The sequence below is a fragment of the Cucumis melo genome, chromosome 7 (genome assembly GCF_025177605.1).
Source record: "Cucumis melo cultivar AY chromosome 7, USDA_Cmelo_AY_1.0, whole genome shotgun sequence".
In the NCBI taxonomy this organism is placed as follows: Eukaryota; Viridiplantae; Streptophyta; class Magnoliopsida; order Cucurbitales; family Cucurbitaceae; genus Cucumis; species Cucumis melo.
In genome coordinates this window covers 5,257,665-5,275,473 of record NC_066863.1, presented here as the reverse complement: position 1 = coordinate 5,275,473, position 17,809 = coordinate 5,257,665, and the positions used below count along the sequence as shown (strand labels likewise).

The following is a 17,809-nucleotide window of genomic DNA, read 5'->3' as shown; positions in this document are numbered from 1 at the left end:
AATAGTGACAGCTTCCACATGATAAATCACTATTTTCACAAGTTGTGGAAGAATCAAGAGAATCTTGATCCACACAGCCTTCCAACTTTTACTTTCACATGTTGGAGGAAGCAACATTGCAAAGATATTCCATATTACATGCTGATGCTCCTAAAAAAAAAAGATTCTTTTTCTCCCCCAATCCCATATTAGACTTTTCATCAATAATTTAATCACCTCATAGAACCATAGAAAAGAAAGAGAAAAAAAAAATGTAGATGTCCAACAAAGGCTAAAGACAAACTTTATCGAGTAAAAATATTAGCGGTTGAAATGTTTTCTTTTTCTTTTTCTTTTTTTTTTCCACATCAAGGAGACAAGGCTAAACTAAAAGCACATCCATATCCCTAACCACCACTGCCCAAGTATTAGGCAGTTGAAGTGAACTTCTAAGAAAACCACAACAAATATTTGACCAAAATATTGATTGATTGATTGATCCATGCAAAAAGCAGTGATTTTCTATACCAATGGCACAGCCAAACCCATCAATATTGATTATTGAAGGAATGATTCGACTTACAGGCGGGAGATCAGTAGCGGTACCGATACTGGCTCCTCAGCTAGGACTGGCTGGAATATATTTAATTCCCCGTAACGCTCAAGGACACGCATTCTGCAGTCCTCGGCAGCCATTACACCAGTTGCGAATGCACCGTGCACAGACCCTGGGAAACTTGTGCTTGTTGCCTCACCTGCAAAGAATATGTTATCAATGGGGATTCTCAACTTCTCATACAAATCATGGGGCTTCCCAACTATGTCATAACTGTACGATCCGAGTGTGTCAACATCTGTACCCCATCGGGAAACAAGGAAATTGATCTGCAAATTTGAAAATTGTGATGAGTTTTTCCAGTTTCAATTAGTTTTTCTGTGTGCACGATTTAAGTTTGATTGTGATTCATTTGAACATTTTAAAGAAGAAATCTAACCGGGTCAGATGCATCTGGAAGAATTTTCTTGAGTTGTGTAAAAGCAAAATTAGCAGCTGCTTCATCGGACAATTTCTCTATGTCTTCGGCCAGCTGCCCGGCAGGCATGTAAACGAGAACAGCATGACCAGTGGCCTTGTGCAGATTGAGAAAGTAGCTGCATTCATATGTTGTTTCCGCAACCACTCCTAGAAACTCCACATTCGGCCAAAAGACTTGTTCGAAATGCAGTATTATTTTATTCTCTACCCCCACTCCAAGGTCAGATATGGCGGATTCCTTCCAGTCTGGGAGCTTAGGTTCAAACTTTATGGTATTAGCTTTAAGCACCCCAAGAGGGACAGCGACAATAGCAGCATCAGCAACAAATGTTGTCCCATCTTCAACCGTGACCTTAATTTCGTTGTATCTTCTAACTACTTTGGAAACCCTGAGAACCAAGGAAGGAATATTCTAAATCATAAGCTGAGGTCGTGGTCGAAAAAACAAAAATCAAAAGAAAAAAAAAATAGTAGAGGAGAAACTTTACCTGTGACCCAAACGGATGTCTAGACCCTTTGCAAGAGTGTTGATAACAGGAAGGTATCCCCTTACCATTAGCCCATGACCTCCAGGCAAAAGCTCTTCCTGGAATAATCAGAATTACATGTTTAAAAAACCCGGAAAGGATTAAAGAAAATAGTGCACGAAAAGAGCAAACATTCTAAAGAGAACTAATCCCCAAGTGTTTAGGTTGGAATTAATATTATCTTCTACATTGTCCTCCTCTGAAGTTTGAGCTTCTTACCCATATTATTCACAAGTCATTTTTTATTGAGAGAAAGGTGTATGTGCAACATAAAAAATACAGTTGTATGCTTGATCCATCTAAATTTTAAGATACTCAAAAATTAGTATCAAATCAGTTAAATTGTCCACAAGTAAACATCAAGTCCCCAGTTGCTAAGCCGATAATAGAATATTGCCAAACAAATAGAAACAGCAACAAAGTGAACAAAAGGATGAAGCAACTTGCCAAAGGAGCAAGTAGTCGACAAGAAAAAACCAAAGACTAATGTTCAAGTAGTCAAAAGCTAATAAAACTGGCATGTGCTAGAATGGAACCTGTCATTGTCAATCTAGTATACCATTTAATGATTTTTCAACTGCCCAACTCTCTAAACAAAGACAAATATTTACTTTGAAACAACAAATAAGGGATTCCAAGTAATGATTGCACCTCTACGTCCATCTGTCCATAGCAAGGAGAATAATGACTACAGAAACGGAAAATCAGACACAGCAGACACAAAAACTATCTTTTTATAAATATTTTTATGAGGTAGAACTATCAAATTGTATAGTTTCGATAGCTTAAATATCACACCGTAGGTAATATCACTGCCAGAACAGAACTAGAAAGATCATCAACTTTGTTCACTACATTTTTATTAATTGCTATCATTTTACTAAGAAACTAGAGATCGATTGACATTGCAACAACACTGCTATAGTCAATACAATATCATTCAAATATGCAAGCATCACAAAGTGAACTTTCAGCTTCAATAAGTTAATGACAATAGATTGCAGAAGCAAATATTCGTTGCTATTAAGTGCTCATTACATGGTCCTCCAACATAGAAATATAGAGAAATCATTGGATAATAAATACTCTAATCATGGAGTACCTGATCCCAACATTTTAAAGAGATAGTATTGGCATCTGCAGCAAACCATCCTTCCATCCTACAGAGATACCATTGAAGAACCTTGTGGGCAAGCCCATCCATCCTGTGTTCAAGGACAATTATCAGTTAATGTTGAAAATGAAAGAAGATAAAGACGTTAAAATAACCACATCGTCTCTTACTTCAGTTCTGGTCTTCTTTCAAAAACAATAGAGAATGCACGAGTGATGGTCATGTCCTCGGTATATTCATCCCTTATTTTATCAGCCTGTACAAAGCATAGGAGATCAACTCAGAGAGAAGTAGCCGCACAACCAAAAGGAACAAGTAATAGAACTAAATAAAATCATGTAAATCAAGAACTTTCAAACTTCAAAGTTGATTTCTAAAGACAACCTACCTCTTCTAGGACTGCCTCAAATACTTGCCCAACTTTTGTCACTAGCTCTTGAGGAACTTGTTTCCCTTCCATATCAAAGAGTGCATAACTGAAAAACACATAAGATTTATAATGATTCACATATACAACAAAAACAGTAATAAATTCTAATAATGTAACATATTCCCCCCATATCTGCTAAGGGCACAAAAACGAAAACAAGTAAGACCCACCAGAACTATATTCACGACCAGATAGCTCATTTACCTTTCTAAGTCGTGGTCATATAATACAGAGTTGTCCTCACTGGTACGGTACAGGGGTAATCCCAATTTTCCAATTAAGGGGGCCAATGGATTTTCTTTGCATACTCCATGTAGCCTGAAAATCAACAGAAAAGTAATATTATAATACAAATGTGGGTGATGAATGTTAGTTTCTCTAGAAAAAGGCCATGAAAATAACAAAGCTTACCATGAAGCACCAAGGTCAACAGGAAAGCCAAATGAATAATTTGTGTATATGCGACCACCAAGTCTCTCCCGTGCTTCTAACAATATAACCTGTTCGATGGAAGTTAAAAGTGTATCCCCTTGAACGTAAAAACTTGAAAGAAAACACCAAGACAAAGGCAAGTAATCAAATTTCCCAAATTTTCTTTAACCAGTCAAGGATTTGGTTTCCTATCATGTTCCCTTCACCAAACACCATCGAAGGATGTAGCAGACCTTTGATGTCAAGATTCTGCCAGCAGTTAACTATTTATAGTTTCCAAAGATTTTGATGCAAAAAAAAAATCGAATATCTCCAAACTCCTTTTTCCTGATTAGAGGGAGATACATTTAGGAGAGAGAGGAGAGCTCTCCCAAATGACATCATGGTTCTAGCTATGTCACTTCAATGACATACCATTCCAGAAAACATACCTTCCACGGAATCAAAGGGTGACAAAAACTGAAAAGTTTCCTAGGATAATCATAAGAAACGGTAAAAAGGTATGGGGGCTTTAATTTTTAGTTTCTTTGGGTCCCCACGTGATGTCGTAAATGTATTTCACGAAACAGCATACAGTAGAAACAAAATATATAATTTGGGAACGCAACATTAGGCTGTCTGAATTTTACCATATCTTGACTGACTATTGTTTTTCTTTTATTCTTTATAGTACATACCTGAAAGGAAGCATCATGAAGAGCACGAGCAGCAGCTACTCCAGCAATGCCACCACCGATGACAATCACAGAAGGTGATCTCACCTGTCCTTTCTCAGGACTTGAATGGCAGAAAGCTGCATCAACCAAATTCTAACATGAGCATATACCCTTAAGGTTGTTATATAAGTTATTTGCAGACAACTTAACAGAATTACAAGCAAAAATCCTCATTCTGTAATTACGCACAAAAATAGAATATTGGTAAAAACAAACATATTAAGAAGTCAAATTAGAATCACAAGTTGTTCCAACAGGTAGGGTCAGTCTATACCAGAATGCATTTTAATATTTGGCATCCCATTTCACCTTATTTTGATAAAATTTAGTTTACATATCCTGAAGTTTTGTTTCGAAGCTAGTGCAAAATGATTAACACTATTTTCCTTCATTGAAAAACATTAAGTTCTGAGATCCCGAGAATTGCACAGACATCAATAATGTACGAGTAAAATCACTAATATTTAGTAAATCGAAAACAACAAACATAACAAGCAAACAGTTATGATATACCCCTAAAAAACGATCAATCCTACACATAATTTCCCTATTTTTCAAGTCGATCTATTTATTTCATTCTGATAGCCCAGAAACTAAATTAATCCGCATTTGGCGTTTTCAGCTGATCATGCATTCTCGGAAGTTGTGCGAAAAGAATACTCAAGCAAACATAAACAAGAGTTAAAAATTAACGTTAATAGAAACACGAAGAGAGGAGAAAAGGAGTAAGCCAAACCTTTACGAAGTTGGGAATTACTCCTGGAACCAGACTCCATTGTTGAAGGATGAACAGCAATCAACTTAAGTCGTCGGTTTATTATTAAGAAAACGATTGGAATCAAGATTCAAAAGCAGTAATAACAAGTGATCAATGGATTTATAGTCGAAATTAAACAAAGAAGGAGTCAATTGAGGCGAATAATGGAGGAGAAAAAGCAAAAGACACGTAATGAAGTGATTAGAATTAGAACTCAAGTTTAAACCCAGCTTTCCCAAACAGTTCATGCGCCTCGGTTTTCAAAATTCTCAAACAACCAAACTCTTCCTCGTCCTTCAACCCACTCCAATCGATCAAACCCGAAGAAATCCACGATTACAAATTAAAAAAAAAAAAAAAAAAACTTCCACTTAAAATTTTGGCAGAAAAGCGATCGCGATCTCACACCTCCAACTCCCGATAGAATAAAAAAAATCTCCGATCCGTCGAAGCAAAACAGAGAAACTCTTCGGATCGAAACAAAAATCAGAGAGAGAAATGAAAACGCAATCGAAGTCTCGTGAAAGCAAAAACACTTTTCGTGCCACTGACAGGACGCTACGTACCCAAAATATTACGAGCCTTCGAATGAATTTATAGACAGAAAATTTTGGTTTTCTATTTTGAAAAAACATATAATTATAAATTTTGCGCGCGTGATCTCACGTATACCACGTGTCATCTAGTGAGTGGTATGATTAGGTCGGCGGACGAAAGTATTTGTAAACCGTAAAATTGTGGCGCGTGGGAATAGAGAAGAAAAGGCTTTGGCTTCTTTCTAGGAAGGCGGAGCTGTAAATTGGTGTAATTATGGAATTACATTTTTTTAATATATATATATTATTTTTGAAAAGCTGTAATTGTGGAATATTGTAAGAACAAATATATGTTTTACTAAAAAAAAAAAAAAACAAATAAATGCTATTTTAATTTATGTTTTTATTTTTAAATAATGGTAAATTTATGTATTTAGTTAAATTATACCAAATTTATTCTTAAACTTGATATTAGACGAGGTTTAATGATTTGACTTTTGACAAATATACACACTTAAATTATTCTTCTGTTAAACTCAATTTAATGATGACAATATAGTTTATAGATTTTGAGAAATTTTGTTTTTCTTTTTTTTTTTTAAACAATATTATTTAGTCAAGAATCAAACATCTAATATTAAGATCAATAGTAAAGTTCTATATAAGAGTTGAACTGCCATGTTTTTCATGAATGATTTTAATCATATTCTTGTATATTAATTTTTTTTTTAATTTTGAACTTTAAAATATTAGTTAAAGAAATATATAGTTTTTTTTTAAGAATGATAAACAAATATAAACTATTTATACTCGCAAAATTTTATTAAAGGACAAAAATTTATTACATTTGATTTTTCATAAAATGCAAATAGTTTGTCAATTTTACCTTTTTTTTTTTACGATTCCTAAATATATATGTAGGTATTTTTCTTTAGAATATAAAATTAACATTAAACTTTAGAAATAATGTACGGAAGTTAAAAAGCATAAGACCGTAGAAGATTACGATGATTGTTATAGGGGCATTTTTAAATATAGCGCAATGAATCAAAATATTTACAAAATATAACAATTTTTCATCTTTTATCAATGATAGACATCGATAAACTACTTCTATTAATGCATTTAATAGACATTGATAGACTTACTTCAATTTCTATCGTTCATAAAATATGATATTTTGCTATATTTTATAAATATTTTCAACAATTTTAGTATTTTTAATAATTTTTTTGTTATTAATTATTTTATTTAAATCCTTACAACTAAGGCAAATACAGTTTTTTTAGAATAGATTTTTAGAATTAAATATATAATTTATTTTCTTTTGAAATATTTTTTATAAGTCTCTCGGTGATACTTTAATATAAAAAATTGTCGTATTGAATTTTTTTACCAAATATAATAAAATTTCAGATTATGTCAATGATAGACAAACTTGTATTATTCTATTAATGTCAATGTTAGAACTTTGTAAATATTTTGATTCATTGAAATACATTTTGAAATGTTAGATTGCCCTAAATTTATGCATCTTTGAAAAAAATGGTTTTTCAAAAATATAAAAAATGGATAAATTATTTAGAATCCACATCACAAAACGAGTGAGAGACAAAATTCATTATCATCGAATTTTAAGTGGGGTATAAATATTTTATCAAATATTCTATTATTACCATTCGGAGGGAAAAAAAATTATATATATTTTGTAAAATTTTTCATTTGATAGAATATATATTTTAAAACGGGATGTCATGGGTAGAGTCGATTAGATATGACGTATGCAAAGGAAAAAGGAGAGAACAAAATTTGACTCGCAAACACTAATTTAATTGAGTCTTCTTTTCATCCTTTGAAGTTTGAATTCATGAATGTTTGTTGGTTGTATTTCCATACTTTTTCATATTCTTTTAGATGCTTCAAGTTTTCATATTACTCTTTACGATATTAATTATATTTCTTTAACCATTTAAGTTGTACTAAAAGAACAATTTTTTTTTTTTAAATCCTTGGAATAGTCATATTTGAAAACAATAAATTCTTTTTTTCTTCGTTTTTTAAATTTTATTTAAAGAAATTATTAACGTTACTTCACATTATAACATTTTTAAATTCATAATCAAACACAAATTTTAAATTTTGAATTCAAATTTCAAAATTTTAAATTGGAATTAAAAGTGTTTTACATACATTGAAAAATAAGAATCGTTTTTGTTTTCTAAAACAATTTTCAGATCTCAAACTAGATGAGACCAATTTTTAGTCTTGAAAATTTAATTTTATTTTAATTTGGTGTCTTAACTTAATGTTTATTTTAATGATGAAAAATTTGTAAGCTTATTCAATTGTGGTCTCCACCTATTACCGTATCTATTTAGTCTATAACATTTCTATATGACTATTTTATAATTTACTTTTATTTCAAATAAGAAAGTTTTAAGATAAAAAATTAGAGTGTGTTTGGAATAAATTTTATAATGTTTAATTTAAAAAATAAGTATTTAAAAAAAAAATCCAAAGTATTTAGCAACTATCCAAAGTAGCTTTTAAAGTATATTTTAAAGAGTTTTTATGTAATGACATTAAATAAAAATGAGTATTTTAAAATCTTTTTATAAGGATACTTAGACTTATGTAGAAAGACCAAAGAAAAATTTAAAACCTATTTTCAAAGTCTATTCCCAATAAAATAAAAGATTGATAGCAAGACTCTAATTAATTAATCAAAGAAAAAACAAAGAAAGAAATGATTAGCTATGAGCAAAAAGGGAACATCTTCCCAAAACTATGATTTGAAGCAACTCTAAGATTTGGGGATTGAGAAACCTTCTTTTTGTTTGTTAATCACTATCCAATGATGTTTAAAAGTTGGTTCCAATATTAGAAAGAGAGTGTAGCAATTATTGATAGATTTGAAAAGCTTTCCTATACCTTTTGTGTTGAAAGATAGAACATGTCTGTATTAATCATGAGATGGATAATTCAAACCATCAATTTCTATTCTATAAAAATAATTTTTGTTAATAAAAAACTCTGAAAGAGAAAAAAAATAAGGAAGAAGTTGTACCATCTCCCACCCTTGGAATAATTGAACTAAAAAGAGTAGAAGACATCAAATACAACTTTTATACACTTTCATATGTATGGCACAACCCGAGTAAATGCCATATTCATAGAAAAAATCTTGTTATAAGTGATTTTGGACCAAAGAGTATAATTGACATTTGGAAATGACAAGGTTAATAAGAAGCTTGATAAGAACCAAAATAGACAACTAGAAATCGAAGTGGGCTGTAATGACCAAATTTTTCAGAGTTGATGTCATTACTTTACTATCAAGACACTTCATCAAAATAGAAAGATTTCATTGAAATTAGTAAACATCCAAAAATAAAGAAACTGTCTTCGGGCCCTATTTCAAACAATTTTAAGAGTTCAGGACATAGTCTATGAAATCATCAAAAAAAAAAAAAAAAAGATGTCCTAATCATAACTCATTTTAAAATCCTTAAAATAGAAATAACAAAGACATTAAGCGGAAGCATTAAAAATAGACGTTCCCATATGGCGTTCACGAATCTTTCTTGCCCCTCGCCAGTCTACCTCTCGCGTTACCTTTGCCTGAAAAAGTTAAACATAAAAGGGCGAGCATAAGATATACCCAGTAAGAGACCCACTACTGGTCCTGTTAGGGGTAAGAACGATTAGCTTCCACTGTTAGGGAGTACCCTGCATATAACAGTCTAGTGATCCCGTAGGACGCACACATCAGTCTAGTGATCCCGTGGGATACACACATCAATCTAGTGATCCCATAGGATACACACATCAGTCTAGTGATCCCGTTGGATACACATATCAGTCTAGTGATCTCGTAGGATACCGTGCCTGCAAGGTATACTACCCCATAGATAAAACTAATAGTTACCCCTTAGTCCATCCTAAATAGTCCAAGACTCACATCAAAACATATTTCAAATTAACAGTTCAGTCTCTAAGCATAACCAATCAAACAACCTAAGTTCAATCAACAATACCTTTCCACAATATATATATTTAAACTATACATCACAGTCATACCATCTAATTCCAAACCATAGTACGAACCATCAATTTGTAACTACCCCTGACAGTCAAAGCATCTACATTTAGTCAACAACACAACCCATCAATAAGTCTAAACTACATATAACAGTCAAGTCGTCTATACTCTGTCAATAGCATAATCCATCAATATATCTAATTTACAAATAATAATCCAATCGTCTATACTCTGTTAAAAGTGTAAACTAGTAATATTTTCTATCTACACATAGCAGTCAAACCAGCGTAGTCATTACGTTATAACTTTCGTATCAGTCAATATGTTCCAATTATAAATTGAGTCTAGATATAGGAATCCTTACCTTACGCTTAGCTAAGATCCTTGACAAAAAGAAGTCCAAAGAACCACCTATCACAAAGGATTTCAACATAAAATCAAATATTTTCCTAAACCAATCCTTTCACTTAAAACACTTCAAAGCAACGTTCACAAGCTTAGCCAAGTAAATGGAGAATCAAACTCCAAATCAAGCTTGTTGAAAACTCAAAAACTCAGTTCCAACACCTTCAAGAATTTAACAATTTAAACCAGCCATTTAATCTAACACTTACATTTAACAATGGCCATGAAAACAACCACAAAACCCATAAAATCAACCTTACCACAAGACATATACTAAGACAGAAGTGGCTTTGAGGTTCAACGGACAGAGGGCACAAACGAAAATGGAGATACACCGCGGCGGGGACGACGACAAGCGACTGGGCCTCAAGGATGAAAAAATGCATCGGTGGTCGAAGCTTTGTAGACAAGGATCGGTTGGAGCGGAGGCAGTCCGCTTGCTTCAGATCTGGACGTCGCGACGAAGAGGAGACGTATCGAACAACAGTGGGCTTCAACACTACAGACGACTATGAGTGGAGATGCAATGGAGGTCAGATGGCGGTTGGCGGAAATGTGATGGCTTGCGTGTTGGAATTTATGTCCTAAAACTTCTAGTTGGATAAATGTTTTTTGAATTTAACCATGAGAGAGAATAATACATATGAGTACAATAAACATACGAATATAATAAACTAGGGCACATGCCCAAAAACTCATAGTTTGTAATCATATTCTATTCAATAAAGTCGTTATTGAGAAATTGAATACTATAATCTTAAAATCCAATAAACTAAGATCCCAAGGCTATTTTGAGTAAACTTGAACTTTATGTAGAGACATAAACATAGATTAAGTTCGAGTAAATAGCCCAAATAGTCTATAGTATATGAATAAAGGTTGAATGCCTTATTCAGAGACACTATGGATGCGACCTACTTTGTAGTTAGTACAAACGAGGTAATCCTAAATCGTTCATGTAGAGACATGAAAGTGGGGGGACATCCTACGTAAAGGGTTTACATAAGACAGAACCATGAAATAGTCACTTTTACGTTATAACGCCGTTTACTGTTCAAAATTGACTATCTCGATTATTGATGACCTAGGTAACTTAATCTTAATCCTAAGCTAACTGTGAACTCATGTTCACACGATATTATCCTTAAATCTGCATAGGTGAGGGTAACTCATTAGCGTTGGCTTAATAAGCCTCCCATTGGTCTGAGAGGGATTCAGTTTATAGGTTAGACCTTAAACCAATTGTTCAATAGTGGATCAGTGGGACTTAAGGAGAAAGATGTAGTCTTGGGGGTTCTAGTCAAGCTTACGAATAACCTGTGAAGGATTAACTTGCTGATCATTGTTATATCAAATGGACACAAATATATCTATAGTGAGGGGAGTGCAACTATACGCCCATTAGTTAACAAATGTTTATTAGCTCGGTATAAAAGAATTTAGTCTGTTAATCTCAGATCCTTGGAGCCCATAATCTATAGGTCCATTAGGTTCCCTTTCTAGCTCATATGGAATAAACTTAGAACAATATGATGGAATGAGTCGAATTATTCAATTTTGGAGACGAGAGAGAAATCAACAAGTATATGTAATATAACCGTCAGTTTTTAGATTACTAATAAAGCTTTATGCTTAAATGAGATTTAACTATTAAAGATATGAATGTGGATTCATATCGGAAACTCGAAAAAGATGGACATAGTCAAAGTTATAAAAAGTCAAAATATTGACTTTTGACTTTGAAAAGTCAAACTTTGACCGATAATATATTTAAATGTAAGTTGAATCTTGAGAAAATAAATATGTATTCATGCTCTGAAGGTCAAAATTAGTTAAGATGGACAAAATTGTAAAAAGTCAAAATGTTGACTTTTTGGTTTAAAAAGTCAAAGTTTGACTTTGACCAAATGACAATTTTACCCTTTGACCAAAATTAGTAGGAAAATCCAACATTTTGTGGGATAAACCCACTAACTATAGTGGGCTAGGTGTTAGCAAAATATGAAGACATTAAGCCCATTAATGGTTAGTGGGTTATATGTTGTTGGCCCATGTGTTTGCATGCACATGCAACCTTGCATGTGAATTGTCTATAAATTGGGTTCTTGGGGCCTTAAGGAAAAGGCTTGATAAATTTTCTAAAACAACATTGGGCTGTTATATTTTCTATTTGTTTTTCTAAAATCAAATATTAAAACCCAACCCTTTTCCATATATTTTCCATCTTTTTTCTCTCTTCTAGTTTCTTCATCCAATGTGTCCCACAACCCGATTATGAGTTTGGAGGATAGTAGGTCAACCCTAGTGGTGGTTCAAGTATCAATTGGAGCTTCGAACGTAAGTTTTTCTTAAAAAACTCTATATTTAGCCTTTTTTTCGGTTTAAGGTTTATTGTTAATTAATTGCAATTAGGGTAGAATTTCAGTCTTTCTTCCGCCCTGCTCGTTTAATCTCTATCATTGCGAGGTTGAACGGAGGAGAAGAGGGAGATGGAGGTGACGGGCGGAGCTGAAGAAGAAGAAGAAGATTGAGAGGGACATGGGAAAGGGCATGTGTGAGGGCTGCCTAATTTTAAAAAAAATAGATAATATATATATATATATATATATATAATATAATATAATATAATATAATATAATATAATATAATATAATATAATTATATTATATTATTATTAATATTATCTTTTCATTTTTCTTTCCTCTTTCTCACCAAAAGCAAATAATCTAACACCCAACAAAAAAATATCTTAACAACTTAGGATAACTTTAAGAAATTACCTCAAATTTTGGAACGTTACATGGGCCTTGGGCTTACCAATGGTTGAGGTTGAGACTCGAGACCGACCCTTTCCAAATGTTCAACGCATGGCCCTACCTAAAAATGATCACACTTGAAGCCTGAAATATAGCCTGAGGAAGACGCTTGACCAAGGCCAACCTTAGACAAATACAAAATTGAGCACACTACTTGCCCTGTTAGGTGATCTTCTTTTCCTAGTGTAACTTGGAAACCCTAAGGAACAACTTTGGCCAACTTTCTCTATAAAGACATCATTATGACCTTTGAGATATCTAAAAACTTTTGACTTATTCTCTATTCTCTAATTCTCTTACTGATTTAGACATCGGAGTCTTTTAGGGCATTTCTTTTCCTAAATGACAAATTCACTATTGTTGATCCGTGAAGATCAGATGTGTTTTTCCCGGGCCAAAATTTTGAAAAGAAGAAACGGGAGACAAAAAGTCATACCATCTCTCATGCATCATTGGAATAGTTGAACTAAAAAGAGTAAACACATCAAATATAACTTTTCAAAAAGGCATATTCATTGAGAAAAATCTTAACACCGATAATAATATCACATGTCTATAGCTCAATTTTTTCACCCTTTTTAAAAAAGAAAAGTTTGAAGAATACATTCTTTGTCTAATTTTTCTTTACCAAATGAAAATGTGAATTTTAATAGTTCAATATGTTCGTGAGTCATCTTAGATCGTAGATATAATCGGTATAAATTAAAGATAGAAGCAACAAAGTTAAGAAAATAACAAACTTTGGAGATATAACTTTATTTTTCAAAATTTTGGGAAGAGAGAAGTTTACTTCGTGTCAAAATCCTAAGAAAGATTTATAGAAAAGACTTAGTTTGATTAGGATATTTCACAAATATCCTAAAATAATTTTTTTTCTTGATTAGGATTTCCTATATTTTAGAACAATTTTAACTTTATTATTAACATTAATTATATACGTATTTCAAAATTAAATAATATATATTTTCTTATTTATATTATATTGATTATTATTATCTAATTTATAACTTCCTTAATTGTTATATTAATTAATGTAAAATGTTAATTATTAAGGAAAAAACGTTACCTTATATAATTTATTTTCATTTATCATCAAATAATATATCTTTTAATATGGAAATAACTTTCAAAATAGATCTTAATTAATTTCGATACTAAATATTTCATCTAAATTGTTCATCCGTCCCCTAAATCCTCTAAATTGGTCATTTGCTGTCGGTAACTTCTTCAATTTCCTCACTGATAATTTCTATAGTCATCCAGTTGCGTTCTTCACCAATTCCGGTACATCTAGTTTCGTTCTTCACTGATTTCTATTTCGTCCATCACCAATTTCGATTTCGTTCTTCACCGATTCTCAAATTATTTTGTCCTTTCGTTCTCCTCACTTCCGGTTAGTTGTCTTCCTCAATTCCTCATATTTTTTGGTACTCCATTACATCGTAGTTTTCCTAGAATGTTTAACCTTATATTCTAAAATATTTGTTTTAGATGTATACCATTTCATATATATAATAATGTATATATTTTTACATACAATCGTCAAAGAATATGATATGTTTGTTCTGTGATTTTAGTGTGTATATACCCCTTCATATATACAATAATACATATAAATTGACATATAGTAACCGACAAATATGTTATGTGTGTTATGTGATTTAGTATATATATACTCTTTCTTATTTACCATAATACATATATATTGACATCCAGTAACCAAAGAATATTATATGCTTGTTTTGTGATTTATTATATATATATATATCTCCTTAATTACAACATAAATTATTAGTGACATATATTTCTAATATTTTTTGGCATGATGGCCAAAATTGCAGTCTACTTCGATGGTTTTTTTCAATGAATCAAACAATTACGTTAGTTTTAGTGTTCTGAAATAACAGTTAATGAACATATGTGCTATAAAGAATTGTACACTAGCCTTAGATACAAGTTAGACAGTTTTATTGATATGAACAATATTGATATATATCTTTACCTAGGTCCTATAGAATGTGTTAATAAGAATTTGTTATTTATTGTGTTTTTTACTTTCAATTCTAATGTTTAATATCTATTATATACATAATATTATTACATATACATGATAATTTTCTGTTATACTTTCAAATTTCCTGAATATTCCATATCTACCAATGATGTTTACATTATTTTTCTTAGTTTTATAGTTGAAAATTTGCATTGCACTATTATATACGTAATATTATTGCAAATATACTTAACATAAACACTTTATCACATTTTCCGTTTTAATATATATCCAATTCTAATGTATAATATCCATCATATACATAATATTATTACTTATATACGATATTAAATCCAATGTAATGTATTCATCCCAGTCAACGAAAAAGTGGTTGAATAGGGAGGATATGTTAAATAGATTTATGAATAGTATATATGAAATAATACATTGTATATTTTATGAATGAAAGGTTATGTTTTCAATTTGTTAAATTGGTTTATTTATTTTATTTCAAAAATTCATATTATATGTAAAAAACAATAAGTTATGTTTGAAACAATGGTGATTATGTATGAAGGGTAGTATATTTAATATTGTTGGGGTTGATGCCCTAAATCTCATGGTCTTGTAGTTTGTAATTGTATATACAAACTTTTTTATTTATCTAATAAAATAAAGTGTTTTGTTTTATTTGACATTTAGTTGCATTAACTCACAAACCAATAAACTAACATCCAAGGTTATCTTCTGTAACCTAAACATGTATGTGGGAACATACAAGTGGATCATGTTTGTAGTAAATGGATAAGGCTGGATACCTTATCTTGGTGACACTACGAATACGACCTGCTTTGTAGTTGTTACAATTGTTCTAAAGTGCTACAAATGATTTGATCCTAATCATTCATGTCGAGACATTAGAGCGGGGGTATTGTATACAAAGACTTTGTACCGAACCATGAAATGAATAGTCTCTTTTATTAACACCGTTACTAGTTGAGACTACATTTCACCAGGATGACTATAGGTGACTTGACCTGAATCCTGAGTGAGTTATGAACTCCTGCCTATGAAGGCAATCCTTTGATTTGTATGAGTGAGAGTGGCCTATGTAGCCGACTCAATATGCCTACCATTTTGGGGATTCGTCTGATTGGGGAGCTGGGAACACAGCTACACAAAAAGGAATTCACTCCTTCTCTATAGATAGAGTAAGTAGAGAAATTGCTCTCTTAAGGGTTGGTTTCGGGCTTAAACAATGTGGCGCCACACCCTCTCTATTGGCCTGAGAGGAGTTCAGTTATAGTAGGACTATAATTATAATTATTGTTCATTAGAGGAATCAATGGTACTTAAGGAGTTAGATGTAACTACAGGGGCAAAACGGTAATTTTTGGCCTAGCTGTACTTACGAGCAATTTGTGAAGGGTCATTGCACTGTTGATTGGTTATATCTAATGGACACAAAAATATATCTACAGTAAGAAGAGTGCAACTATTAGTCTTTAGTGGAATGACTAATAGTTAATGAATAGAGATTAATTTAATTAAAGAGTTTAATTAAGTAATCTCCTTTCATTGGAGCTTCAATCTATAGGTCCATAAGGTCCCCTTGTTAGCTCAATAAGGATAAATGAGAATCAAATTTATTTTGGTTTAATTTGAATTGTTCAAATTGATTAAAGGGAATAAATTGTGTATGATACAATTAGATACAATTAATATAATGTATTTGATACATTATAATGTAAAGTTTTTATGAGAGAAGTTAATATTTGAATATGATTCAAATAATAATAATAATATGAATAAGATTCATAAATAAACTATAGGTTAAAATTGAATTCGATTCATATTAGAACTATAGATTATATGAGAGATCTAAACCATTGGTTATATTATATATGATATAATATAAAGTTTATATTATATGAGATATAATATATATTAATTAAATTTATATTGATTTTATTTAAATAACTCCCTTGGAAGTTATTCTACGTGGGAAAGAAGGGGAAGTTATTTTGATAACTTCGCCCTCCATGGTTAAGATTTGTTTTAAAAAGAAAAAAAAAAGAAAAAGAAAAATCAATCTAATAATCTCTCTGTATTCCAAAGGAAACAAAATTCTCCCAAAAATTTCTTCATTCACCAAAATTAGAGAAACCCATAACTCTATGTGATTCTTTACTTGGAGAATAACAAGGAAGATTTTGTGATGTCTTGAAAGCTTGGAAGAAGAATTGGTTCTACAAAGGTTAGTTTATTTTCACCTTTTCCTCAATGAGAAGCATGCTTATTTTGTTTATTGTTTTTCTTTGAATTTATTGGTTTTACAAATTGAATTTCACTTGCACGACGTTCATACGCTTCCGCTTTAGGAATTCCATTCCTTCAAATATAATAAATTGAAGAACTTTGATTAGTACACTGAAAATTTATGAAAAAATATGGATATAAAATAATTGAACTAAAAATTGGAATATGAATATTTCAAATAAAATTCTAAAACAACATATTAAAAGTCTAATAATAAGAAGGAAAAACTAATTCAATAAGGAAAACTTGCATTTATTTCGGTTATGACCATCATGTCCACAACGGCCACATTTAACGAGTTTCTTGAACTTCATTTTAGAAGAAATTCTAATCTTCTTTGGTTGACCAACTGAACGTTTTACATTGAGTGGGAGGATGACAACTTCAATTTCTGTATTATTAAAAATATGCAGTAGTATATTTGTAACAAATCACAGAACATAAACATATTATGCAATAGTATATATGTAAGAAATAAAAAAAAAAATACTAATCGAATCGAGAAAAAAAATAAAGAAAACGATACGAAACATGAAGGAAAAAAAACTGAACCATATGTGTCACTAAATATCTGTTATTGTATATATATACAGATGTATATACTGATAACATCATCTATGTATACAGTGATATATAATGAAATTCAACTACAATTTATATATTATTGAATATATGTAACAAATCAGAAAATATAAATATGAATAAGA

The 17,809-nt window shown here is 31.4% G+C and overlaps 1 protein-coding gene across 1 annotated transcript; it reads right to left on the bottom strand.

The window, feature by feature from the left end:
* Positions 1-258: 258 nt before the first annotated feature.
* Positions 259-5,563, bottom strand: LOC103502485 (polyamine oxidase 2). The gene is made up of 10 exons (XM_008466426.3): positions 4,971-5,563; positions 4,196-4,311; positions 3,498-3,586; positions 3,291-3,404; positions 3,045-3,132; positions 2,827-2,912; positions 2,645-2,747; positions 1,504-1,601; positions 975-1,404; positions 259-864 (listed from the first exon to the last, which is right to left on the bottom strand). The coding sequence occupies exons 1-10, from the start codon at positions 5,008-5,010 to the stop codon at positions 559-561; spliced, it is 1,470 nt and encodes a 489-aa protein (XP_008464648.2). The 5' UTR covers positions 5,011-5,563; the 3' UTR covers positions 259-558.
* Positions 5,564-17,809: the final 12,246 nt, after the last annotated feature.